The sequence below is a fragment of the Phyllobates terribilis genome, unplaced genomic scaffold (assembly GCF_046119375.1).
Source record: "Phyllobates terribilis strain yellow unplaced genomic scaffold, ASM4611937v1 Scaffold_5__5_contigs__length_657084704, whole genome shotgun sequence".
Taxonomy (NCBI): Eukaryota; Metazoa; Chordata; class Amphibia; order Anura; family Dendrobatidae; genus Phyllobates; species Phyllobates terribilis.
Genome location: NW_027362765.1, coordinates 220,421,598 through 220,448,237, shown reverse-complemented (window position 1 = coordinate 220,448,237; position 26,640 = coordinate 220,421,598). Strand labels below are relative to the sequence as shown.

The 26,640-nt window shown below is 45.4% G+C and overlaps 1 protein-coding gene across 1 annotated transcript in view; it reads left to right on the top strand.

Annotated features, from left to right (window-relative positions):
- Positions 1–26,640, top strand: part of SGK2 (serum/glucocorticoid regulated kinase 2) — a 67,171-nt gene that overhangs the window by 14,007 nt on the left and 26,524 nt on the right. Inside the window, exon 3 of the mRNA XM_073683819.1 lies at positions 14,391–14,448. Coding sequence (XP_073539920.1) covers positions 14,391–14,448 — 58 coding nt within the window. The remainder of the gene's footprint in view (positions 1–14,390; positions 14,449–26,640) is intronic.

Genomic DNA, 26,640 nt, shown 5'->3' with positions numbered 1-26,640 from the left:
GTGTGGTGGGCTCAGTGTGGACTACACTACGGTTAGTCTGAGGTAACACCGGTTGGCTTGGTAGTCTTCTACGACTTCTTTGACTCACCATGGGTACGACAGATTCACCGATAGCAGGGGGTAGATAGTCCTGATCCGCTGCTGATGAAGCATCTGTTTCTGGGGCCGACTGGTCTCTCTGCTGTTCTAGAGTCTCTAAGGCTTTCGGTGATGCTACTTGGTCAGGACAGGTACCACGACTGCTTGGTTCATCTGCGTCCAAGACCGGAGAAATTCTCCAAGGATGGTTTGAACTGTCTCTTCCACCTTTTCTGTGTGCTAAGGACTGTTTTGGACTTCCTCTTTGTGTCTCAACTGAACAGGGCATATCTTCAGGTGGTCTCTCCTCCATCTTTACTGATGAGGCATACCTTGGCGTTGTCGAAATTTGAAGGCAAGACGGTGTATGGCTCAACTTCCCACTGATCATCTTATTTGTGAACTCGTCTCTTCCTTTTGAGTACCTGTTCTCCATGTGACAAGGGAACTGCAGGTGCGTGCTGATTATAAGTTCTTTCCTGCCTCTGTCTCGCCTGGGACAAACTTCTCTCTACACATTCTTGCACCTTGCGGTATTGTTGCTGCCGCTCCGTATCACAATCTGCATCTGGTGATGTCTTCTCAGGTGTTAAAACTCCCATGTCTAAGTCAATGGGTAACTTGCCAGGTCTTGCCCTCATCAGGTAGGCGGGTGTACAGTTGGTGGAGTTCACCAGGATGTGGTTATATAGGTCCACCAAATCCAGTAGCTTCTCTGGCCACAGGCTACACTCTTCAAGGGGCAACATCTTCAACAGGTCTATTACCACCTGGTTCATTTTCTTGCACAACCCGTTGGTCTGGGGATGATACGGTGTCATCCTTATTTTCTTGCAGCCGTACAAGTTACAGAATTCCTGGAACATTTCTGCTTCAAAGGCTGGGCCTTGGTCAGTAAGCACTCGTTCAGGGTAACCGTGTGGGCGACAAAGTGTTGTTGAAATGGTTTGGCTGCCATTTTAGCGGTCTGATCCTTCACTGGCACTACTACCAGGAACCGGGAGTAGTGGTCTACTATGGTGAGAGCGTAAACATAGCCTGACCGGCTTGGTGCTAGCTTCACGTGGTCTAAGGCTACCAATTCAAGTGTTTGTTTAGTGATTATGGGCTGCAGGGGAGCCCTGTGGCTATCATGGTCTTTCCGTCTCAGATTGCATGGACCACATTCTCGACACCATCTCTCGATTGCTTTCCTCATGCCAACCCAGTAGAATCGCTCACGTAGCAGGACTTCCAACTTCTTCCACCTGAAGTATCCTGCTCCATCGTGGTACGCCTCTAAGACCATTGGGGCATCCCGCCTCGGGCCTACCACCTGCCAGACCAGTTCGTGTGTCCAGGAGCTGATGTTTCTCCGACACAGCTTTCCCTCATAGATGAACAGCTTGCCCTTCTCCTTCCACAACTATTGGGTCTCCTGTGGAGCATATGGACCAGGGTGCGAGTCAGCTTGTCAGCAACTCCTTTACTAGGTGGAAAGACGGGTCGCTATCTGGCGTTTCTGCCCATCCATGGTGGGGCAATGGGTTAAACGTGGCCTCTCTGTTGGCGGAGCGCTTGTCCCTCACACAGTGGGAGCACTGGGTTACCCCGTGACAATGGAAAGCCGGTAGCTCTATCTCCTCCAGCTCTTCCGGGTCTTCTCCCCCATCTGGCAAGTTGGGCATCCTGGACAGTGCATCAGCATTAGCGTTTCTATGCCCCGCCCGATACTTGATGGTAAACTCGTAGTTGGACAGCCGGGCCATCCATTGCTGCTCCAGCGCATCTAGCTTCGCCGTTTCAAGGTGGGTCAGCGGATTATTGTCTGTGAAAATTGTAAACTTCACTGAAGCCAGGTAGTGTTTGTAGTGCTCTGTTACAGCCCAGACTATGGCTAAAAACTCCAACTTAAAGGAACTATAGTTGTCGGGGTTCCTTTCCGTGGGGTGGAGATTCCTGCTGGCGTAGGCAATCACTCTCTCTCTGCCCTGCTGTACCTGGGACAGCACTGCTCCCAATTCCACGTTGCTGGCATCGGTATAGAGTATAAAGGGTAGGCCAAGACTTTGTCTCCCATAAGAGCCACTTTCAGTCGAGTGAAGGATTCGTCTTCTGTTTTACTCCACTTGAACGGAGGATTCGGGTTCTTGGCCTTCTTGGACTGGCCCAATAAGAGGTCCTGCATGGGTGCCGCTATCTTGGTGAAACCCTTGATGAATCTCCTGTAGTAGCTGTTAGAACCTTGCTGTTAGGTTTTTTTTCCTTTGCTGGTCACATGACCTTGTTGGCCTATTTAGTCCTGCTCCGCCCTTCTGGCTTTGCTGGACTTCATTGTATATCTACTTTCTAGCTAGCCTGTGCTCTGTATCTAGCTCTGTTAGTTTGCTTGGTCTACGGACCTCTATGTTCTATCTATTTTGTTTGTTCGTCTGTCTGCTACTATTTCTGTTAGGAGGTGTCCCATATTCCTCCCAGTCCTTAGTACTTGTAGGGATTCCCTCCCCACATCTATAGGTCTTCGTACAGACTAGATTAGGACTTTAGCAGGTCTGATCGCAGGATCAGGTTCCCTGTTACATCGTAGGGATTCAGCTGAGTCTTATAGTAGGGACAGATCTCCTCTCTTTCCTTAGCTTTGGTAGCAGAACATAACAGTAAGTCCAGCCAGCAAATTCTCTAAGGAAAGATTTTTCTGTTCCATCATGGTGTCGGTTCAGGATTTGACTCATCGCCTGCAGGGACTCTCTCTGGAGGTGGCCGAGCTCCGTCAGCACGTGAGTAACTGTCCTGGAGCACATTTCTTGGAGCCTAAGGTATGTTTGCCGGATTTGTTTTTTGGTGAACACCGAGAATTTTTTTCATTTAAAAATGCTTGCTTATTGTATTTTCGTTTGAGACCTAAGTCCTCTGGGGATGAATCCCAGCGCGTAGGGTTCATAATGTCACTTTTGCGCAAAGAGCCTCAGGAGTGGGCCTTTTCTTTGCAACCTAGTGATTCATGCTTCAGATCAGTGGATAGTTTTTTTTCTGCTTTGGGACTATTATATGATGATCCTGACCGTGTCGCATCAGCTGAGACTGAGTTGAGACGTCTAAAACAAGGATCGGGTAATGTGGAAAAATATTGTACACATTTTCGTCGTTGGTCCACTCAAACAGGGTGGAACGATTCTGCTCTGAAAAGTCTATTTCTTGCTGGGCTCAGTGAAAGGGTTAAAGACCTGCTAATTGCTTATCCTACACCTGAAGATTTGCAACAGGCTATGCAATTAGCTATACGGGTGGATAGAAGACTGCGTGCTAGGGTTAATGAGAGCAAATCCTCTGCTATGTCAGTTTCTGGTTATGATAATGTGTGTACTAACAGTGGTGAACCGATGGAGATTGGATCGGTGGCACCTCGCTCTCAAGAAAAAGACCGTAGTTTTTCGCAAGGCTTGTGTTTCTATTGCGGAAAATCTGGTCATTTGATTAAAGGCTGTGAGCTTCGTATGAAGAAAGAAAAAAAAATGGTCAGTCACGCCCGTATTGCCTGTTTAAATTCCAAGGGTATATTTTTAGCTGCTTCCACGATTGCTCAGGAAAAATTAATGGAATTTCGGGTGTTTGTTGATTGCGGGTCTACACTGAATGTAATTGATGGGGGATTCGTGGAAAAACTCAATTTAAAACCTGAACCTTTGTCATCCCCCATTGCTGTGGTTTCTGTGGATGGCTCCCCTTTGAAGAATATTACTCTCAAGGTCAGTGAATTTCCTCTCACTATTAATGGTGTTCACCATGAGAAATTGGATTTGGTAGTGTTGAATAACTTGCCTTCTCCAGTAATATTGGGTTTGCCCTGGTTAAAATTTCACAATCCTGTACTGGATTGGTCTACCAGTGAAATTAAATCCTGGAGCCATAAATGTTATGACAAGTGTTGTAACGGGCGTATTGCAGCTTTGGATAGGGGAGAATTGCCTGTTCCTATTCAGGATTTTTGGAGAGTTTTTTCTGAGAAGGAATCGCAGGTTTTGCCTCCCCATAGAGACTATGATTGTTCTATTGAATTTGTCCCTGGAGCGACTCTTCCTAAGAGTCGTTTATTTAACCTTACTATTCCTGAGAGGAAGGCTTTGGAGGAATACATACAGACAAGCTTGGCCGCCGGTCACATTAGGCCCTCTAAGTCTCCTGTGGCGGTTGGATTTTTTTTTGTAAAAAAAAAGGACGGCGGTTTACGTCCTTGTCTGGATTTTCGTGAGATTAACAAAATTACGGTAGCAATCCTTACCCACTGCCATTGATTCCTGATCTGTTTAACCAGTTATTGGGGGCCAAGTGGTTCTCTAAAATTGACCTTAAGGGGGCATACAATCTGTTGCGCATGAAGGAGGGTGATGAATGGAAGACTGCTTTTAACACTCCTGTGGGTCATTTTGAGAATCTGGTTATGCCTTTTGGTCTTACTAATGCTCCTGCATTTTTTCAGAATCTGATTAATGACATCCTTAGACCTTTGATCGGTAAAAATGTGGTTGTGTATTTGGATGACATTTTGATTTATTCGCCAGATCTGGAGTCTCATTGGCGGAGCGTGCGTGAGGTATTACAGTTATTAATGGACAATTCGCTTTTTGCTAAGCTGGAGAAATGTGAGTTCGCTGTACAGAGAATTAGTTTTTTGGGCTACATTATCTCCAGCAAAGGTTTTGAGATGGATCCGGTTAAGGTTCAGGCTGTGCAGGAATGGCCTAGGCCTATTGGTTTGAAATCGATACAGAGGTTTTTGGGTTTCGCCAATTACTATAGAAAGTTCATAAAAAATTTTTCTAGTATTGTCAAACCTCTGACTGATCTCACCAGGAAAGGTGCTGATGCGGTTCAGTGGTCTTCTGAGGCCATTGAAGCTTTTGTGTATCTCAAGGAGAGGTTCACCTCTGCTCCCATCCTTATGCAGCCTGATGTTACTAGGCCGTTTTTGGTTGAGGTTGATGCTTCCTCTGTGGGGGTTGGCGCAGTATTGTCTCAGGATAACGGGGATGGATTACATCCCTGTGCCTTTTTTTCAAAAAAATTTTCGGAGACTGAATTGAATTACGATATTGGTAATCGGGAATTATTGGCTATTAAACTCGCATTTGAACACTGGCGCCACTTCTTGGAAGGTGCGGAATTTCCCGTTCAGGTTCTTACGGATCATAAAAATCTGATATATCTTGATGCTGCCAAGCGCCTGAATGCCCGTCAGGCTAGGTGGGCACTGTTTTTCTCGCGGTTTAATTTCTCCGTTACTTACATCCCTGGTACTAAGAATGTTAAGGCGGATGCCTTGTCTCGCAGTTTTTCTCCCATAGTCGGTGCTGAGAAAGAGGAAAACATTTTACAAGAAGGTGTTGTGATAGCTGCTTTAGACTCCGTTTTGGAAGATGAGATTCTTAAAGCTCAGGAGAATGCCCCATCTAACACTCCTCATGGGAGGTTATTTGTGCCTGAGACCTTTAGGAGAGATTTGTTTGTTGAGTGTCACGAATCTCGGTTGGCAGGTCATCCCGGAATCTCTGAGACCAAGAGACTGGTGGGTCGCAGTTTTTGGTGGCCTGGATGGCAGAAGGAAGTCATTAAGTGGGTGCGCCAATGTACTATATGTGCTAGATCTAAGTCCTCACATACTCCTGCTGCGGGGTTGCTTTGTCCTTTGGAGGTCCCCAGTACTCCTTGGACACATTTGGCTATGGACTTTATAATTGACCTTCCCCCCTCTGAGGGTTTTACTGTCATCTGGGTGGTCGTGGACCGTTTTAGCAAGATGTGTCACTTGGTTCCCTTCGTCAAACTGCCCTGCGCTAAAACTCTCGCTAAGGCCTTTGTCAAGGAAATTGTCAGACTTCATGGCGTTCCTACTGACATTGTTTCTGATAGGGGTCCTCAGTTCGTGGCTCGTTTTTGGCGTGCCTTTTGTGACAGGTTGGGAATTCATTTGTCGTTTTCGTCCGGATATCATCCTGAATCTAATGGCCAGACAGAAAGGAAAAACCAGGATGTTGAGCAGTTCTTGCGTTGTTTTGTGGCAGACAATCAAGAGGGGTGGTCTGAGTTTCTGCCACTTGCCGAATTTGCTCTGAACAATCATACATCTTCTTCTGCTGGTTGTTCGCCTTTTTTTTGTTGTTCTGGGAGACATCCGTCGTTTGGGTCGTTCTCCAAGTTGGGATCTGCCGTGCCTGAGGAGGAGAATTTTTCCGGTGATTTGGAAAGAGTTTGGACGGATGTGCGTGGTAATCTTCAGGAGGCCAACAGAAAATCTAAAGACTACTTTGATAGGAAACGACAGGAGGTTTTGTTCGCTGTTGGTGACATGGTTTGGTTGTCCTCTAGGAATCTGCGGTTGAGGATTCCTTCTAAGAAATTGGGTCCCAAGTTTGTAGGGCCCTTTAAGGTGCTTCAGGTTGTCAACCAATCTGCTGTTAGGTTGGAGGTTCCTACCTCCTGGAGAATTAATCCGGTCTTTCATGTCTCTCTGTTAAAAAAAGCTGTTGTGTCGGATGGTGACGCCTCTGCCTCTGTTCCTCCGGTGGTGGAGGACGGGGAATATGAAATTTCTCGCATCCTTGACTCTAGACGGTATAGAGGTAGTTTGCAGTATCTTGTGGCCTGGAAAGGTTTCGGACCCGAGGATAACTCTTGGGTGAGGTCAGATGATGTTTCCGCGTCCAGACTTATCAGAGCGTTTCACAGGAGATTTCCTGATAAGCCTGGTCCTAGGGGATCCGGAGGATCCTCTTAGAAGGGGGGGTACTGTTAGAACCTTGCTGTTAGGTTTTTTTTCCTTTGCTGGTCACATGACCTTGTTGGCCTATTTAGTCCTGCTCCGCCCTTCTGGCTTTGCTGGACTTCATTGTATATCTACTTTCTAGCTAGCCTGTGCTCTGTATCTAGCTCTGTTAGTTTGCTTGGTCTACGGACCTCTATTTTCTATCTATTTTGTTTGTTCGTCTGTCTGCTACTATTTCTGTTAGGAGGTGTCCCATATTCCTCCCAGTCCTTAGTACTTGTAGGGATTCCCTCCCCACATCTATAGGTCTTCGTACAGACTAGATTAGGACTTTAGCAGGTCTGATCGCAGGATCAGGTTCCCTGTTACATCGTAGGGATTCAGCTGAGTCTTATAGTAGGGACAGATCTCCTCTCTTTCCTTAGCTTTGGTAGCAGAACATAACAGTAGCCTACCAGCCCGAGGAACTGCCGCACTTCTTTGATAGTGGAGGGTCTTGGCCAGTCCTTGATCACGGTGACTTTTTCAGGGTCTGATGCTACACCTTCGGTGCTTACCACATGACCTAGGTACTGCACCTTGGGCTTCAACAGGTGGCACTTGGACGGCTTTACTTTCAGGCCATAACCAGATAGGGCTTCGAACACCTCGGCCAGGTGCTCCAGGTGGTCTTCATATGTCTTTGTGTAGACGATTATGTCGTCTAGGTACAGCAGAACGGTTTCGAAGATTTTGTGTCCTAGGCAACACACCATTAACCGCTGGAAGGTTCCTGGGGCATTGCAGAGCACGAATGGCATGCAGTTGAACTCGCAGAGGCCCACTGGTGTCGTAAACGCAGTCTTCTCTCTGTCCGCCTCTGCCACGGGAACCTGCCAATACCCACTGGTGAGATCCAAAGTGGAGAAATAGTTAGCGGATCTTAGTGCAGCTATTGATTCCTCAATTCTGGGTAATGGGTAGGCGTCCTTATGTGTAATGCGGTTAATCTGCCTATAATCAACACACATCCTCATTGTACCATCTTTCTTTCTAACAAGGACTAATGGAGCTGCCCAGGGGCTACAACTATCTCTGATCACCCCAGCCTCCTTCATCTCCCTTAACATTCCCTTGGCACATTGATAGTGAGCTGGGGGTACAGGCCGGTACCTCTCTTTAATGGGCGGATGGTCTCCTGTGGGGATATGATGTTGGACCCCTTTTACCTGCCCAAAGTCTAGGGGTTATTTGCTAAAGACTCGCTCATATTCTTGGACCACCCGGTACACCCCATGCTTTTGGTGCAAAGGGGTGAAGTCAGTGCCTACTTATAGCTTCTGACTCCAATCCTCCACCTGCCCCTGTTTGGACGGAGGCAAGGGTTCTGTAGCATCGGCGTCTCTGCCCTCTGCCAGGCAGAGACGCCGTCCCTCTCACCGCCGCGCTCCCTGCCCGGCGTCCTCCAGCGCTCCTCTTCCTGCTTCTGCTGCCGGCGCACGCAGCTTCCCGGGCACTGTGCTTAGGGTGCGCGCACGCTCCCATCCTCTTAAAGGGGCTGAGTGCGCCGCCCTATGGAGTCCCCGGTCAATTGCCGGAGGTCCTCCCATATATAAGGCACCTCCTCCAAAATGGAGGTGCCCGAGCAATAGTTGATGCACAGTGTACTTACCTCTGCTTCAGCCCTCAGGTCCCGCTGCTAGCCTGACTACTAGTCCTGCCCGCCAGCCTGACTATCAGTCCAGTCCGCCAGCCTGACTACTCTCCAGCCCGACAGTCTGTCTTCCATCCAGTCCGCCAGTCTGTCTATGGGCCTCACCCGCCTGCTTACCCTGAAGCACCTGCCTGTTACCTGTCCGCCTACCCGGAGGCTCCTGCCCGTCACTTGCCGTGACCACCTGTCTGCCTACCCGGAGGCTTCTGCCCGTCACTTGCCATGACCACCTGACAGTCTACCTAGAGGCTCCCGCCTGTCACTTGCCGTGACCACCTGACAGCCTACCTAGAGACTTCCGCCTATCACCTGCTGTCCCTGCCAGTTCATCTACCCGGACCTCTCGTCAGCTTGCCTGCTGTGCCCATCTGCAGTATCGGTCAGTCTCAGCCACCTGACCCGTGGGAGCCATCTGCTCTCTTACAAGGTCGACCCCAGAGTAGCACCTGGTCCCTCTGCTCGGTCCCTCCCTGGTCACGGAGTCGTTAGCCACCGTACGACCAGGGTCGGTCCGGGTTGATACTTAGTTACGCCCCTCTGGGTCCCTCCGGGTCCCTCCTTGCACCGCAGCACAGAGGTTCCACCACCCGGATCCGTAACAGGCTCCACTGCCTTTACTGCATTGTTACTGACATTGAACAGCTTAGCAAGGGTGGCATACCGGGGTAAATGGACCTCTTTCTCCCCACAATTCAGGATGCGTATCAGTACTCTCCCTTTGCCGTCAAGATGGTGGGCCTACTATCGGAGTACACGGGTTCTACCAGGCCTGATAATCTTGACCCCTGAGACCTATTGCTGCCCGACACCATATTAACATTTCACTCCTAGGGGGCATTGCAATGGAGGATGGATCACTCATTCTGACACTGCCGACTTCTCCAACAGACAGCTCTACCTGTTGTCTATGCATCAGGGCTTTGATCTCCTTCTGCAGAACTCGCTGCTGACCAGAACTGGCAGTCTCTGCGACCTGTTGCAACAAAACAATAATTTCCCCAAGACAATTCTCTATCACATTGGTGCCTAAGGTTATCATAGGATGGCTTTCTCGGCGATCAATATCTACAATAATCATTCCTTGTGATAGCGATTATACTCTGCCAACCTTTATGGTCGCCTCTTTATACCCCACCTGAGGCAAGGGCTGACCATTGCTGGCAAAGATGTTAATATGTTCATCTGGACTGCGGGTAATGTGTAAATCAGTTCAGTATCGTTTGAAAAGGATATATGGCATCGTTGTCACCAGGGAAACAGTGTCCAGTAACGCGTTCATCGGGATGCCATCAAGCACGACAGGTAGGACCAGTCGTCCTCCCACGTACTTGTCTCGCCAGCTTTGTGGGCCTGGTCATCTTACTCCTGGGGGATGGCCCTCTGCCCCAGGGGTTGCTCGTTTAAATCGCAGAATCTTGCGAGGTGCCCCGCCTTTTGACAGCGGCGGCAGATGGGTTGTCCGTTCTGGTCGTAGCAATCGCTGTTTCTCCCTCTGGTCGGTGGAATTCTTCTCTGTCGTCGCCACGGGACGTCATCTGGACTGGAAGCCAGTTGGATTCTTTCCTTTGCAGACACTTGCATGGCCTGCACGGTTTTAGTCAGTGTAGCCACACTTTTGGTTAGCTCCTGGACCGGAAGGCGTAGGTCTGCAGAGGGGTAATTATCTAGGGTCTGCGCCTCAGCCTCCACAGGTGCCGGGGAAAAGGTTGCCACCTCCTGGTGGTAGGTGATAGCTGGGCACTGGAGGCGTGCAGTGCCACTTGGGGTTGGTTCTAGCAGCACCCGGATGGCTCGGTCTTTAAATTGCGCAAAGTCCAGATCAGGGTTTTACAGAGCCATTATGTGCAGCTGTGTCCGGTGAGCGTTAGACAGGAGCCCCTCGATAAACTGCTCAGTTAGCAATCCGACCTCGTCTCGCACACTGTCGGGGTCTACCTGTTTAATGGCCCGCAGCGCCTCCTGCAGGTTTAGAGCATAGTCCCGTACACTGTCCTGCACCCTTTGAACTTCATTTTAATCTCTGATGCTGTGCGGGTGTCAAAGGTATCCTTCAACTGGGCCAGTATTTCCTTAACAGTGCTTTTGTCCCTGCCCGGCCAGAACTTCACCTCTCTCTGGGCCGCACCGATTAGCTGGCCTATGAGGTTGCTGACTTTTTGCTCCTCAGACATGGGGTACACTTGAAACAAACTGCGCAGTCTCTCCTCAAATTTGCTCAGGGTGTGCGGCTCCCCTGAGTACTGGCGCAACCACGCCGCCCCCGGTATATACGGCTTGGATAAAGGCATTACTGTGGCGGCGGCCGCGCCCACAGCTAGATCTTCTCCCAGGTTAGGCATCTTCCTCCCCCCCCTAGTGAACCTCAGCCAGGTCCTGAGTTTCTGCTGGCGTACCAGTATGCTGCTCTGCAGGCGAGAGGGATCGCTTACCCGGCAGTTCCAGATCGGGGCCTCCTGCTTCCCCTCCACTGACAGCAAATAACGTGATGATACAGTTCAGCAAAGTCTATGGCACACAGTACCCGGTTATACTGGGCTTCGAATCCTGTTCGCGACGCAAAGTTGGCATGCCCCCAGGGACCGTGAGGTACTTGGTACCGGCCCGGTCGGTGACGGGGATGTCACAGTGGCGGTGACCCGGTCCGTGACCCAGGGCGGTCAATTAAAGGAAAAGTAAAAGGGGAATAAAGTTCATGATAATGTTCATGACGCCACCTGTGGTATGCGGCTATATGGGGGCCGCCGCTGCGGTGCAGCTCCACTGGAGCTGATGGTGATGCAGAAGAGTTGGTTCAGCTCTCCACAGGCAGAGCTAAGCTCCAGGGCAGTATATGTAGAATTGTGGAGGTAGATGTTGTTGATGCGGTGTAATGCAGGGCTGAGGGCGCAGGTAATGACCAGACAACAAATTAATGGAGGTTTCCTCTATCTTTACTTGCGGTTTGTCAGAGCAGACTGGGGCACGGGTACTAGCTGGTGGTGGAGGTCTGGGCGGCCTGGAAGCAAGTTGGGGATCCACCTCGCCAGGTGGAGTTGTAGGCCTTCCCTCTGCGCTATTCTCTTTGGCCCCGCTGCTTGAAGCTATGCTGTGGCCCTCGTCCCTGAGTAAAACGTCTCTTCCTCACCCGTGTGGCAGGCAGCTCGGGCCTTCCTCAAGTGTCACTCACACATGGCAGTGCTGGGCCTTATGATGCTGCTGAGCCGCCAGGCGTCTGGTGGGGCCAGGAGGCCTGCAGTCTCCTGCCCTCCGGATTTAGCTGCTGGGCCTTCAGTGCCCCACAACCACAGACTCCGGTTCACTTGTGCTTCTCTCTGGGGCGAGCTTATTCACAACTCCCTTCCCCAGGTCCTTCCTCGTCATTCTCCTCTCTTCAACTCTTCTCAACTCACTTTTACTAACCCCGCCTCCAGATTCCAGTGTAAAGGGGAGGAGCTCCTCTTTCTGGTCTGGAGCCTGATTAGGGGACCCCTCCTTGCTTCCTTGTGATGGAGGCAATGTCACTGTGGCAACCGGACCCCTGGGGTGCCACACTTTAATGAAGGAAGTACTGGAGCAAGATGCGCCTAATTCATTATGAGGCGCATGCTATTTAATGAATTAGGCACATTTTACAATTAGCGTGTGTCTCTGCAAGAAATGTTACTCCAGTCGGAGCTCCCATCATCTCCCTCACCTGTCCAGACTCAGCATTGTCACACTATAACAACACATTGCAGAGTGCCCTGGTTGAAGCAGCACCTGCTACATGCAGAACGACCCGGCATAGACGACAACCCTGGCACACGATGCAAACAGCTTTTCTTCAGCGCTGCTCAAGGTGTGCTGAGCGTCTGTGGAGAAAATCACTTTCAGCAGAAGACTTCATCCACTATAAGTTCATGGTCAAAACTTATAACTCTGCTCTCCATCTGGCTAAACAATTCTACTTTACCACCCTCATCACATCTCTAGCCAACAATCCTAAATGACTCTTTTAAACCTTCCTCTCCCTACTAAGCCCTAAAGTACAGACCCCCATCACCAACCTAAGCGCTGACAATCTGCACACTAATCTCCTAGAAAAAATCAATCATATTCATCAAGACATTTTTGCACAATCACAATCAGAGTCTGGATCCCCTTCCCTCCCGCACCTCAAGTTCACTTTCCATCTTCGAGCCTGTCACAGAAGAAGTGACCAGACTCCTTGCTTCTTCTCGCCCTACAACCTTCAACAGTGACCCTATTCTCTCACATCTCCTTCAGTCCCTTTCCCCAGCTTTCACTACCCACCTAACTAAAATATTTAACCTCTCTCTTTCTTCGGGTATCTTTCACTCTTCATTCAAACATGCCATTATAACCCCTTTCTGTAAAAAACCATCCCTGGACCAGAACTGAGCTGCTAACTACAGACCGGTCTCTAATCTTCCCTTCATCTCTAAACTCCTGGACCGCTTGGTCCACTCCCGTCTAATCTGCTATCTCTCAGATAACTCTCTTCTCAACCCTTGACAATCTGGTTTCCGCTCTTCACACTCTACTGAAACTGCCCTCACTAAAGTCTCTAATGATCTATTAACAGCTAAATCCAAAGGTCACTGATCCCTGCTGTTTCTCCTGGATCTCTCTGTTGCATTTGACACTGTGGATCAACAGCTCCTCTTCATTATGCTCCACTCTATAGGTCTCAAGGACATCGTTCTCTCCTGGTTCATCTCATATCTCTCTGGCCGCTCCTTCACTGTATCCTTTGTTGGCTCTTCTTCCTCTAACCTTCCTATCGGTGTTCCTTAAGGCTCTGTCCTAGACCCCCTCCTCTTCTCTTTGTATACTGCCCCTATTAGACAAACTATCAGCAGATATGGTTTCCAGTATCATCTCTATGATGATGACACCCAACTATACACCTCTTCAGCTGATATTACCCCCACTCTGATACAAAATACCAGTGCTGGTCTTTCTGCTGTCTCTAACATCATGTCCTCCCTCTATCTGAAACTGAATCTCTCCAAAACTGAACTCCTTATTTTTCCTCCCTCTACTAACCTACCTATACCTGACTTTTCAATATGCTTGAGTGGTGCCACCATACCTCCCAAGCAGCTAGCTCGCTGTCTTGGAGTCATATTTGACACACAATTTTCCTTTATTCCCCATATACAATCACTCACGCACTCTCTCATGTCACCTGCACCTTAAAAACATCTCCAGAATCCGACCTTTTCTCATCTTTGATACTGCAAAAACTCTTCCTGCTATTATTCACTCTCGTAAGTACACAGTGCTATGTAATATGATGATTGCAAAATATTAAGAGGGTAAAAACTTTGATGGCAGTGCTTCTTTAATTTTGTACATAGAAAGCAAATGAACAATAAAAAACAATTCTAACCCGGAGATAGTATGTGTTATAAGTTATCTCTGAGTAACAGCAGGGGAGCTTCCTACTACAAATGCTCACAGGCACCTGTATTATTAGCTTTCAAGGACATGTTTCTGTATGAGCAAAAGGAGAGGGAGCATTTTAAAGCACTACACTGATTAGCTCCCTAGAGAAAACAAATGTGCTTTGCTAATTAAAGGGATTTAGACATGTAATTATAATGAAATTTTCTTAAGTTATTATTTTTGTTTTATTATTCCCAGAGAATCCCTTTATATACACTTCACTAGCATTATAAACACATTTTACTATGCAGTTATCGTCCACATTTCATATCCACTAATTCAAAAGGAATTTGTCAGAAAAAAAGCTCTGTCGCATGCGCATGGATATTTACAACCCCAATTCAAATGAATAGGAAAGTCGCAGAAATGTGTCTGATATTTCACTTGTGGAGCAGTCAGGAATAAGTAAAATGCAATGGTGACATTTTTATCTTTTCTTTTTCTTTTCAGTGCTAAACCAACCGACTTTGACTTCCTGAAAGTTATAGGAAAAGGGAGCTTTGGAAAGGTTTGTAAGGAAACGAATGATTGAAGTGGTTATGAAAGTGTAGCTTTGGTTTTAAGTTTATATTACCTATATGGTATGGGGTTTTCCAGGACTATAATACTAATGGTCATCAATATCAGATTATGGCGTTCCCAGCACACCTAACAATGGGCTGCAGGTATCACAGCTTGATACAGTTCATTCTATTGTGCATGATAACCAAGTAAAGGGATGTGGTGCTGGCTGGAAAGCAGCTGCCCCTTTAGCTCGAATGCCAAGAGTCATACACCCACCATTCTGACATTTATAGCTGATTGGATTGTTTGGATATGTCATAAATATTGTAGTCCCTTTTAATTGCCTTATGTGTGAATGATATGATATTGAAGAATATTTAATGAAGAAAAAGTAGAAAGGCAGCACTCACCGAATCATGGTTTAAAATAGTCCTTTATTCCTGTACAAGGGACTTCATTGCGGGCGTCAAGGTGTCAGGAAGAACAAACAGAGTGCAGAGGACTACGGCTGTTTCGCAACCTTCCGGTGCTTCTACAGATCCAAGGTAGATATAACGTGTCACTACTTCATTTTTAAGGATCCTAACTAGTGCACATGTGTGCATAACTACAAACTTAAAATCACACATAAGAAACCTTTAAAAACATAATTGCAGATTACAGAATACATTTCATTGCATATCAATTTATAAAAAGTCAGAGAGATCAATTTTTTTGTTCAATCCTAGTGGACCTTGTGCATCGAAATCAAGGATCCACTTAGCTTCCCGTTTTAACAATAATTTATTTTAATCCCTGCCTTGTTCTGCATATTTCACATCCCCAGCACAAGGAGGGGATTATAATAAATTATTGTTAAAACGGTAAGCTAAGTGGATCCTTGATTTCGATGCACAAGGTCCACTAGGATTGAGCAAAAAAATTGATCTCTCTGACTTTTTATAAATTGATATGCAATGAAATGTATTCTGTAATCTGCAATTATGTTTTTAAAGGTTTCTTATGTGTGATTTTAAGTTTGTAGTTATGCACACACGTGCACTAGTTAGAATCCTTATAAAGGAAGTAATGACACGTTATACCTACCTTGGACCTGTAGAAGCACCGGAAGGTTGCGAAACGGCCATAGTCCTCTGCACTTCTCCCCTGTTTGTTCTCCATGACACCTAGCTGCCCGCAATGAAGTCCCTTGTATAGGAATAAAGGACTATTTTAAACCATGATTCGGTGAGTGATGCCTTTCAACTTTTTCTACATTAAATATATGCATGGACTTGACTGCTTGCACCACCTAATGAATCACAGAGTATGCAAACCGAGACACTGTTTGGTGATTGAGATAAGTGATATATGGTGTGGTGCCTGAATATACCTCTTTGACAAAAAAATTATATTGAAGAATGTCTAACATACCTTATTATGAAATTATGAGCTAACATAGAGGGGTCTCCTGTTTAGGACTCTTTTCTAGTTGCCAGAACAGAGAGTGGTTACAAAAGAACCCCTCTCCCACTGGAGGACCTAGGAAACACCATGAATGAAACGTGCGCTCCACTGCTTTCAATGTGCAAAATGTAAGGGTGTTTTCACATTCCACTTATCTTCACGTTTGTGGGTCCCGTCGGGGCTTGCATCCGAACCCCCCGCAAAACGGGATTTGGATCTATGCGCAAATGGGGCCATATATTATAATGGTGCCGACAGAGCGAACGTACGCTCTGCTGTGCATCATTTACGGAAGTGTACACCTACTGGAGGCGGATACTCAGATGTAGTATACTGTGTCTGAGTGTCCGCCTCCAATAGGCGTGTACGCCTGAAAATGATGCACGGCAGAGAGCACGTTCACTCTGCCGGTACCATTATAGTCTGTGGCCCTGTTGGGACATACAGTTAGGTCCATATATATTTGGACAGAGACAACATTTTTCTAATTTTGGTTCTAGACATTACCACAATGAATTTTAAACAAAACAATTCAGATGCAGTTGAAGTTCAGACTTTCAGCTTTCATTTGAGGGTATCCACACTAAAATTGGATAAAGGGTTTAGGAGTTTCAGCTCCTTAACATGTGCCACCCTGTTTTTAAAGGGACCAAAAGTAATTGGACAATTGACTCCAAGGCTATTTCATGGACAGGTGTGGGCAATCCCTTCGTTATATCATTCTCAATTAAGCAGATAAAAGGCCTGGAGTTGATTTGAGGTGTGGTGCTTGTATTTGGAAGGTTTTGCTGTGAAGTAAACATGCGTTCAAAGGAGCTCTCCATGCAGGTGAAACAAGCCATCCTTAAGCTGCAAAAACAGAAAAAACCCATCCGAGAAATTGCTACAATATTAGGAGTGGCAAAATCTACAGTTTGGTACATCCTGAGAAAGAAAGAAAGCACTGGTGAACTCATCAATGCAAAAAGACCTGGGCGCCCACGGAAGACAACAGTGGTGGATGATCGCAGAATAATCTTCATGGTGAAGAGAAACCCCTTCACAACAGCCAACCAAGTGAACAACACTCTCAAGGAGGTAGGCGTATCAATATCCAAATCTACCATAAAGAGAAGACTGCATGAGAGTAAATAAAGAGGGTTCACTGCACGGTGCAAGCCACTCATAAGCATCAAGAATAAAAAGGCTACACTGGACTTTGCTAAAAAACATCTAAAAAAGCCAGCACAGTTCTGGAAGAACATTCTTTGGACCGATGAAACCAACATCAACCTCTACCAGAATGACGGAAAGAGAAAAGTATGGCAAAGGCGTGGTACAGCTCATGATCGAAAGCATACCACATCATCTGTAAAACACGGCGGAGGCAGTGTGATGGCTTGGACATGCATGGCTGCCAGTGGCACTGGGTCACTGGTGTTTATTGATGATGTGACACAGGACAGAAGCAGCCGAATGAATTCTGATGTATTCAGAGCAATACTGTGTGCTCAGATCCAGCCAAATGCAGCCAAACTGATTGGTCGTCGTTTCATACTACAGATGGACAATGACCCAAAACATAAAGCCAAAGCAACCCAGGAGTTTAATAAAGCAAAGAAGTGGAATATTCTTGAATGGCCAAGTCAGTCACCTGATCTCAACCCAATTGAGCATGCATTTCACTTGTTAAAGACTAAACTTCAGACAGAAAGGCCCACAAACAAACAGCAACTGAAAACCACTGCAGTGAAGGCCTGGCAGAGCATCAAAAAGGAGGAAACACAGCGTCTGGTGATGTCCATGAGTTCAAGACTTCAGGCAGTCATTGCCAACAAAGGGTTTTCAACCAAGTACTAGAAATGAACATTTTATTTACAATTATTTAATCTGTCCAATTACTTTTGGTCCCTTTAAAAACAGGGTGGCACATGTTAAGGAGCTGAAACTCCTAAACCCTTCATCCAATTTTAATGTGGATATCCTCAAATGAAAGCTGAAAGTCTGAACTTCAACTGGATCTGAATTGTTTTGTTTAAAATTCATTGTGGTAATGTCTAGAACCAAAATTAGAAAAATGTTGTCTCTGTCCAAATATATATGGACCTAACTGTACATCGGACTCCCGTTTTGCGGGGGACATTTCCAACATGTCCATTCTTATATGCAAATATAAGTGTTGGTTTGTATCAGTTCAGATTGTGAAATACCTACCGTTTGTGGCCTTGCTAAAAATAACCTGTACAGGCATCAATGCCTATCATGGCCAACAGAATGATAAAGTCAGAGAAGGTTCTATATGACCTGTCCTGCCCCCGGGAGAGTTTTTATTTTTAGAAAACTTGTATCTGATGCGGTTTCCCTATACATAGCTGGAAATGCTTGAAGAGCTACATTGCAACCTCAGTCTTTTGATGAAATGGTCATATAATATCTGAAAGCTGGCCAGTTCTTTACATTACCTGTGTATGTGCACTATAGCTTAGATTTCATATTCTATGAGCCTTTTGTGTCCTACCTGGAAATACCTGAAGAGCTGTTACAGGAGGATCCTACAAAATATAGCCATAGAGGCATAATATTTTACAGATGACAATCTAATTGTATCTTCCCATATGTCTGTGTACTTCAGAACCTCCCGGTAAGGTAAAGATCTGTAGTTACTCACCATCAGCTTCCTGAATGTTATGTTAGAATTACTGTGACATTTACACAGACATACAGGAGGAGATACTATTCAGATGTACATCATATTCAGGGTCTAAGGAAACATTAGACACTATCAAAACTGGCCACTGTAATCACTGCCGATAGTTCTGGCTACCTTTGGAAATTCAGCATTTGTGAGAAAAGGTGAATAACTTTTAAGGAACAATGCATTGCTTATCTTGTCCTGCTCCTAATATCAAATTAAAAAAGGAGCCTGGATTTTCTTCTTGAAAGCAGGAGTATGCAGGATGCATCTTCGGCGAGCTCGAAAACTGTTTGTTAGGCAATGCCTGCAGGTATCGCGGCTAACAGCTGCAAGACATGCAGCCGCGGCGAATCGAACACAGTTTTCGAGCACCCCAAAGATACTCGGTTAGGATCTGAGCATGTTTGCTCATCACTACCTATTATATCTCCGTATATCGTGGAGGACATACAGAGTCAATATAATGTGCTTAACCCCTTTCTGACATGGGGGGGGTATTAATACGCGCCCTGGGCCTACTGGGTCAGATACGTATTAATACGCCCTGGCGATTGCACCCGCACAGAGGCTGTGCTGGAGCGATTGCTGCCGGGTGTCAGCTGATTGTCACAGCTGACACCTGGTACTATGTGCATGGTGCAGTGCCGCACAGCTCCCGGCACATTAACCCCCGAAATGCTGCGATTGAAATCGATCACAGCATTCAAGGAGTAAGGGGAGGTAAGCGCCGCTTACATACCTCCTCTCTGGCGTCCTGCACTGTCTGTGCGCGGTCCCGGTAGTTGTCATGGTGACCCGATGTTGCCATGATGACATCCGGGTCGCCAGACAGCAGGAAGTTACTTTGATCATGCGCGGTGCGTGATCAAAGTAACTTCTGCCTGTGCAGCGCTGACATGCAGCATAGCATAGAGATGCTGCTGCGGGTTATGGTTGTGGTAGGGTTATGGTTGTGCTAGGGTTAGGGTTGTGCTAGGGTTAGGGTTGTGCTAGGGTTAGGGTTGTGCTAGGGTTGGGATTGTGCTAGGATTGGGGTTGTGCAAGGGTTGCGGTTAGGGTTGTGTTGGGGTTGGGATTTTTCAACAGTAAAGAAAAAAAATGATGATGATATGGCAACTAGTGTTGAGCGCAAGTGCTTGCTACTTGAGTTTGCATCGGGTGCTCAGGTATGCACCGTGTATCGCGGGTGCTCGAGTGACATGCTCAAGTGTCTGCCCCATATGTTTTGCGGCTGTTACACAGCAAAAAAAACCTCGCGGGGATTGCCTGCCATGCACGAGCGATCCCGCATGGTTTTTTATGGGTGTCTAATAACCTTGAAACATGCGGGGCGGGGACTCGAGCATCCGCGATACATGGTGCATACCCGAGTACCCGATGCAAACTCAAGTAGCGAGCACTTGCGCTCAAGACGAATGACAACTTATTCAATATGATGACCTAATGTTATCAAATTCTGTGTCGTACCTCTGGGTTCAAAATGTTCACTATACCGCTTGATAAAATCCTTGAGGAATCTAGTTTCCAAAATGGAGTCACTGGTGGGGGGTTTCTACTGTTAAGGCACATCAGGGGCTCTCCAAACGCGACATGGCGCCCGCTCTTGATTCCAGCCAATTTTGCGTTCAAAAAGTCAAACAGTCCTCCTTCCCTTCTGAACCCTGCCGTGCACCCAAACAGTGCATTTTCCCCACATATGGGGTATTGGCGTACTCAGGAGAAATTGCACAACAGTTTTTGGGGTCCATTTTCTCCTCTTACCCTTGTGAAAATAAAAAATTTGGGGCTAAAAGATAATTTTTGTGGAAAAAGTTTGATTCTTTTACTTTCACGGCTCTACGTTACAAACTTCTCTGAAGCACCTGGGGGTATAGGGTGCTCACCACACATCTAGATAAGTTCCTTGAGGGGTCTAGTTTCCAAAATGGTGTTACTTGGGGGTTTCCACTGTTTAGGCACATCAGGGGCTCCCCAAACGCGACATGGCGTTGGCTAATTATTCAAACAAATTTTACATTCAAAAAGTCAAATTGCGCTCATTCCCTTCCGAGCCCTGCCGTGTGCCCAAACAGTGGTTTTCCCCCACATATGGGGTATCGGCTTACTCAAGAGAAACTGAACAACAAATTGCATGGTGCAATTTCTCCTCTTACCCTTATGAAAATGCAAAATTGGGGTCTGAAAAACATTTTTGTGGGAAAAATGTGAAAATTTTATTATTACGGCTCAATATTATAAACTTCTGTGAAGCACCTGGGGGTTCAAGGTGTTCACCACACATCTAGATAAGTTCCCTGAGGGGTCTAGTTTCCAAAATTATGTCACTTGTGGGGGGTTTCCACTGTTTAGGCACATCAGGGACTACCCAAACACGACATGGCATCCACTAATTATTCAAACAAATTTAAAATTCAAAAAGTCACACAGTGCTCCTTCTCTTCCGATCCCTGCCGTGTGCCCAAACAGTGGTTTTTGCCCACATATGGGGTAAATGCATGCTCAGGAGAAATTGAGCAACAAATTTTGTGGTCCATTTTTTCCTGCTACCGTTGCGAAAATAAAAAAATTTGAGTCTAAATAACATTTTTGTGAGAAAAAATAAATGTATATTTTTTTCTTCCACATTCCAAAAATTCCTGTGAAGCACCTGAAGGGTTAATAAGCTTCTTGAATGTGGTTTTGAGCACCTTGAGGGGTGCAGTTTTTAGAATGGTGTCACTTTTGGGTATTTTCTGTCATAAAGGCCCCTCAAAGTCACTTCAAATGTGATGTGGTCCCTAAAAAAATGGTTTTGTAAATTTTGTTGGAAAAATGAGAAATCGCTGGTCAACCTTTAACCCTTATAACTTCCTAACAAAAAAAAATTTTGGTTCCAAAATTGTGCTAATGTAAAGTAGACATGTGGGAAATGTTATTTATTAACTATGTTGTGTGCCAAATCTCTCTGATTTAAGGGCATTAAAATTGAAAGTTTGAAAATTGCACAATTTAGAACATTTTTGCCAAATTTCCATTTTTTTCATACATAAACGCAAGTCATATAGAAGAAATTTTACTACTAACGTGAAGTATAATATGTCACGAAAAAACAGTCTCAGAATCAGTGGAATCCGTTGAAGCGTTCCAGAGTAATTACCTCATAAAGTGACAGTGGTCAGAATTGTAAAAATTGGCCTGGTCATTAACGTGCAAACGACGCTCAGGGGTAAAGGGGTTTTCTGGTCTTCTGCTAAAAGTCACGTAAAAATTAATTCATCGCACACTCATAGGAAGTTTTGCTTTTTAGTGCCAATTTATTTATACAAATGAAATGTAGAAAAAATAACAGTGGTGAAGGCGACAATAGGTAGACGTTTCGGCCACACTGGCCTTATTCATTAAGTCGCTATTGTATCAAGTTTATTTTAGCAGGAAGGCACCATAGAAGGTAGAGAGCAGTTCCAGTCAGAAGCTTAACAAAAGACAGGGGTTCATCAGCCTGTGGAGAGCTGCAGTTCCTGTATCAGGGGTGTCTCTAGATGGGGATTCCCATAAATGGTAGAAGTGGAGGGTACAGGCAGCGTTCCCAGGTTAGGCTGTTCCTTCTGACTGGAACTGCTCTCTACCTTCTATGGTGCCTTCCTGCTAAAATAAACTTGATACAATAGCGACTTAATGAATAAGGCCAGTGTGGCCGAAACGTCTACCTATTGTCGCCTTCACCACTGTTATTTTTTCTACATTTCATTTGTATAAATAAATTGGCACTAAAAAGCAAAACTTCCTATGAGTGTGCGATGAATTAATTTTTACGTGATTTGAGGACATTTCCAGTCCATTGCATCTGCACCTCAACTCTATTTGACAGTGTGCACGCAAATTTTCTATTTTCTGCTAAAAGTCTGCAGTCACTCTATGTGATTGCATACTTCTGAATCCTTTCAGCATGAACACTGTATACTGTCAAGATTTTCTGGTATTTCTATTGAGAGCAGGCGGTCACATGACAGAAAGTATGCGATTTGCAAGTGAATTGAGTGAGAGCAAGCACGTCTAGTCAGAATCTGTCTGGAAGTGTGCAAATCGTATACTTCCAATCAAGTGGCTGCCTCCCCTCGGCAGCAATACCGGAGAATCCTGACAGCGTATGGTGCACAGGCTGTAAGGATTCAGAAGTCTGCAGTCTCACCAAGTGACTGCATACTTTTAGGAGAAGACCGGACAATTCCTTTAAGCCCTTACTCTGTTACTATATATATATATATATATATATATATATATATATATATATATATATACATATACACTTTTGCAGTATTCAAAGTTTAAATTTCCCAGGATTATTTGCTAGTTTAACACCAACAAAAAGCCATTTTCATATGGCAGTTGACAGTTTCCCATAAAAGTGAGCATCATTGCGAATTCAGCTCTGTGCACTGCGGGGATTCGCTGGTTTCTGACCCGGGACTGGAGGGTATGTATAAGTTATACATACTCCTGGCCAGTGGGCATGGCCTCGCTTTCATACACTTGTATGACGCGAGGCCGCGCCCTCTAGTCGGCCACCCCCACTGGACGGTCGCGTCACTAGACAGGGCGCGGCCTCGTTCAATAAAAGTGTATGGAGCGAGGCTGCGCCCACTGGTCGGGAGTATATACAACTCATACATACCCTCCGGTCCCGGGTCAGAAACCAGCAAATCCTCACAGCGCAGAGTGCGTGCGCTGGAGGAATTCATAAGTTTGCTGTCACACAGAGTGCCTGCAGACTTATCAATTTGGACAAGACAACCCTTTTACGTAGATGTTATCTAAATAGGAACTGGAAATGGTGTTAAGGGGTAGACCTGCCCTTTAAATTTCAGTTTTGGCTACTTATTTGATACCTGGATACTACATTTTTCCAGTGATAAATGAATAGTTTGAGCTTGGAAATTGAGAAGGGGACAGAGGAAAAAAGGGACATATGAAGACCAGAGGCAAGTGATATGGAAGGAGTGGGTTTATCCTACTTATGAAATTGACTAATGTGAGCAATCAACATATTCAGAAAGACCTTTTATTACACTCACTTATGGGCAGTCGGGTCCAATGGGCGTTGCTATCTTGGGCATTGCCTCCTTCTTTGCTTCGTATGGATGACGCGTCCTACATCATCCACACAGTTTCCCGGCATCGCACTCCTGCGCAGGGAACTTCTCTGCCCTGACTAGAACAGAGTAAAGTACTGCAGTGCGCATGCGCCGGGGCTCTTCGGCCTCTAACCGCACATGAGCACGGCATGTGATGCTGGGGACATCTTGTGGATGACGTAGGATGCGTCATCCACACGAGCAAGGAGGATGGCATCGCAAGAAGAGAGGTGGCACCGGACCAAGAGAGCAACACCCATCGGACCCGACCGCCCCACAGGGGAGTATCATAAAAGGTCTTTTTCTTGTCTTGCAGGCCGAATTAGGGGCATATATACAGCATATTAGAATGCTGTATATCAGGGCTCACAGGTACTGATCTTACCTCATATGGAACAAACCTGGTGACAGGTTCCATTTAAGTCCAACCTTAACCTATTCCTTATTATTGGCCATTCATTGTCAGGAGAGGCTGACCATAACCGTTTATAATATTAGAAAATCATGAAGACTCTGCCAGTAATACTAAAAGTCACTAATAACTGTAAAAAACATACATGCAAATAAATAATGGAATTAGACAGATATATTCATCGTTTGACAAGTACTGCACCATGGCATTTACTGGAATTTGTACTACATGGGGCTCAGGGTTAGAGAAGTGTAAGCTCTAGGGCACCGCTGTGAGAATTCCAGCCATTGCTGCCAAGGACTTGGAGTTTGTGGCTAATCTTATAATCTGGAGCTGACTCTGCAGGACATTGCGGGGTGGAGGGGCTGCTGCTGTTTTTCGGTTTACTCGTAGAACTTGTTGTTTTACAGTTATGCACAGACTCACCTGCCCCTACCCTACAAAACATACTAACAAGCTGATTTTACAGATCTTACATGTTAACACTTTACACATCTAGTCATAATATATAAGAAAGCTCTGGTTTGGAGGATAAATGAAGGCAATTATATAACTACCATTTTGCACATACTGTATATTATTATCAGAAATGTCTCCCTTATAGCAGGATATTAATAATATACATGATATCTCTGCTTTGGCATGGAGAATTTACATTATCAGCAAATAACGTACAATCGCCATCAATAAAATTATGGTAGCTAATAATGGCAGTCTGCATTCTGCTAATATGCAGCTGATAGAGACAGCCATCAGAGACTGATCAGGACATCATTTTCTGCAGTTTTAGGGACTATTCACATTCGGATGATTTGGTGCAGAAATTTTTGTGATTGTTCTTTTCATTTGAATGACTTGCAGAAAATCATACAATTGCTGCAGAGACAAATCCATTCAGGTTTAAAGAAGCACTTCTCCCATCAAAGTTTTTATCCTCTTAATATATTGCAGTCATCATATTATATAGCACTGTGTACTTACAATTGCTTAATTTGCTTTTCTACCCAGTAAATTCTTCTGTCTTCTTTACCTAAAAACAGGAAGTTTATTGTCGCTGCATTTATCATTCCCCTCTTCAACTCCTGACCCTGCTGCTCCGCACCTCCCCACTGCCAGGGACTTTTGCAGTGACTCATGACTCATACAGGGAAAATGTACTTCCTGTTACTACATAGAGCTTAGAAGGATTCAGCTAGTCGGTTTTTAATCCTGTGATATCATAGACCTAATGGAAAAGAGAACAATTAGCTGGGTAGAAGGCAAAATGAGCAATTGTAAGTACACAGTGCTATATAATATGATAAATGCAATATATAAAGAGGATGAAAACTTTGATGGGAGTGCTTCTTTAAAGAACTGATTTTTAATTGCATAAATTTCTCCCAACAAATCTGCATCAGGTCATTAAAGAAATTAATTATTACTTTAACATGGTGTGGAGCAATTGTAATTTTTGAAATTCACTGATATATTGGAGCACCATTTGAAAGTGTACCTGCACTTTTAGGCAACTTTTCATGTGTGTGTGTGTGAGGAATATTTTTGGCCTTTATGTGACCTGTATCCGACATCTTAGTGATTTTTACCTATGTAATCTATAGTCACTAGAAGCAGCAGCATTTTCATTTTGTCTCTTTATGTTTGAGTTTCCCTCCAGATTCTTCCATCCCCCATCTCCATGGAGTTTTATGAGTAGCAAAGACAAATTTGTAGACAGATTTGAGCAGGTTTTGACAGCGAATGATCAGTGGGGTGAGAAGAAGGGACAGATAAGTGGGGAAAGAGGTAATTTTGTCTAATACATTTTATTACAAAGTTAATTATCCTCGTTTGTACTTTTGATTTATATAAAGAAAATTAAAAGAGTAGATACTTTTTAAGTGGCCACATGTTACATAAGACTCCAGAGAAAGGGAATAAGATACTATCCGAAGTGCTCAATATTGAACTGGATGCTGATCGAACATTTTTCACATGGAATCCATGACGAAACACAGAAAAAAAAAAACATATGTCCATATACAGATGGAGCTCATGGAAATGTGCGTAAGACGTGTAGTAGACAGACATGTGCGTGAGTCCAGAAGTGGATCTGTCACCAGATTTCTTGAGTGTAAATTATTTAATAAGGTTATGAGTCTTGTAAATTTAGTGTGATAATTCATGTCGGACTGGCTCTTTAATCCTTTGCGAAAATGTACTCTCAATTTCCACATACTTAGCCTGCACCTCGGTGGCTCTCCTTCCTACTGCTGTTGATCTCCATTACTCAGTACAAGCTGAGGCTGTTGATTAGTCTGGACAGAAGATGAATACACTTGGACTTATGAGTGCAGTGGGTAAGAATCGATTCACAGGACCCAGTTCAGCGGCAATGTCAGTTATCTGTGGTCACTGGATGGGAGCCCTGAAAACTGCTTCCTACCTGACTGAATTTGAGGCTCTTCTTTTGATTTGCCAGCGTGGCGCGGTCACATGTACTGTACATCTTGCCACAACAGTGATACTGTACCAGGCTGGCTAATAAGAGGAGCCGAAGATGCCATCAGGCAA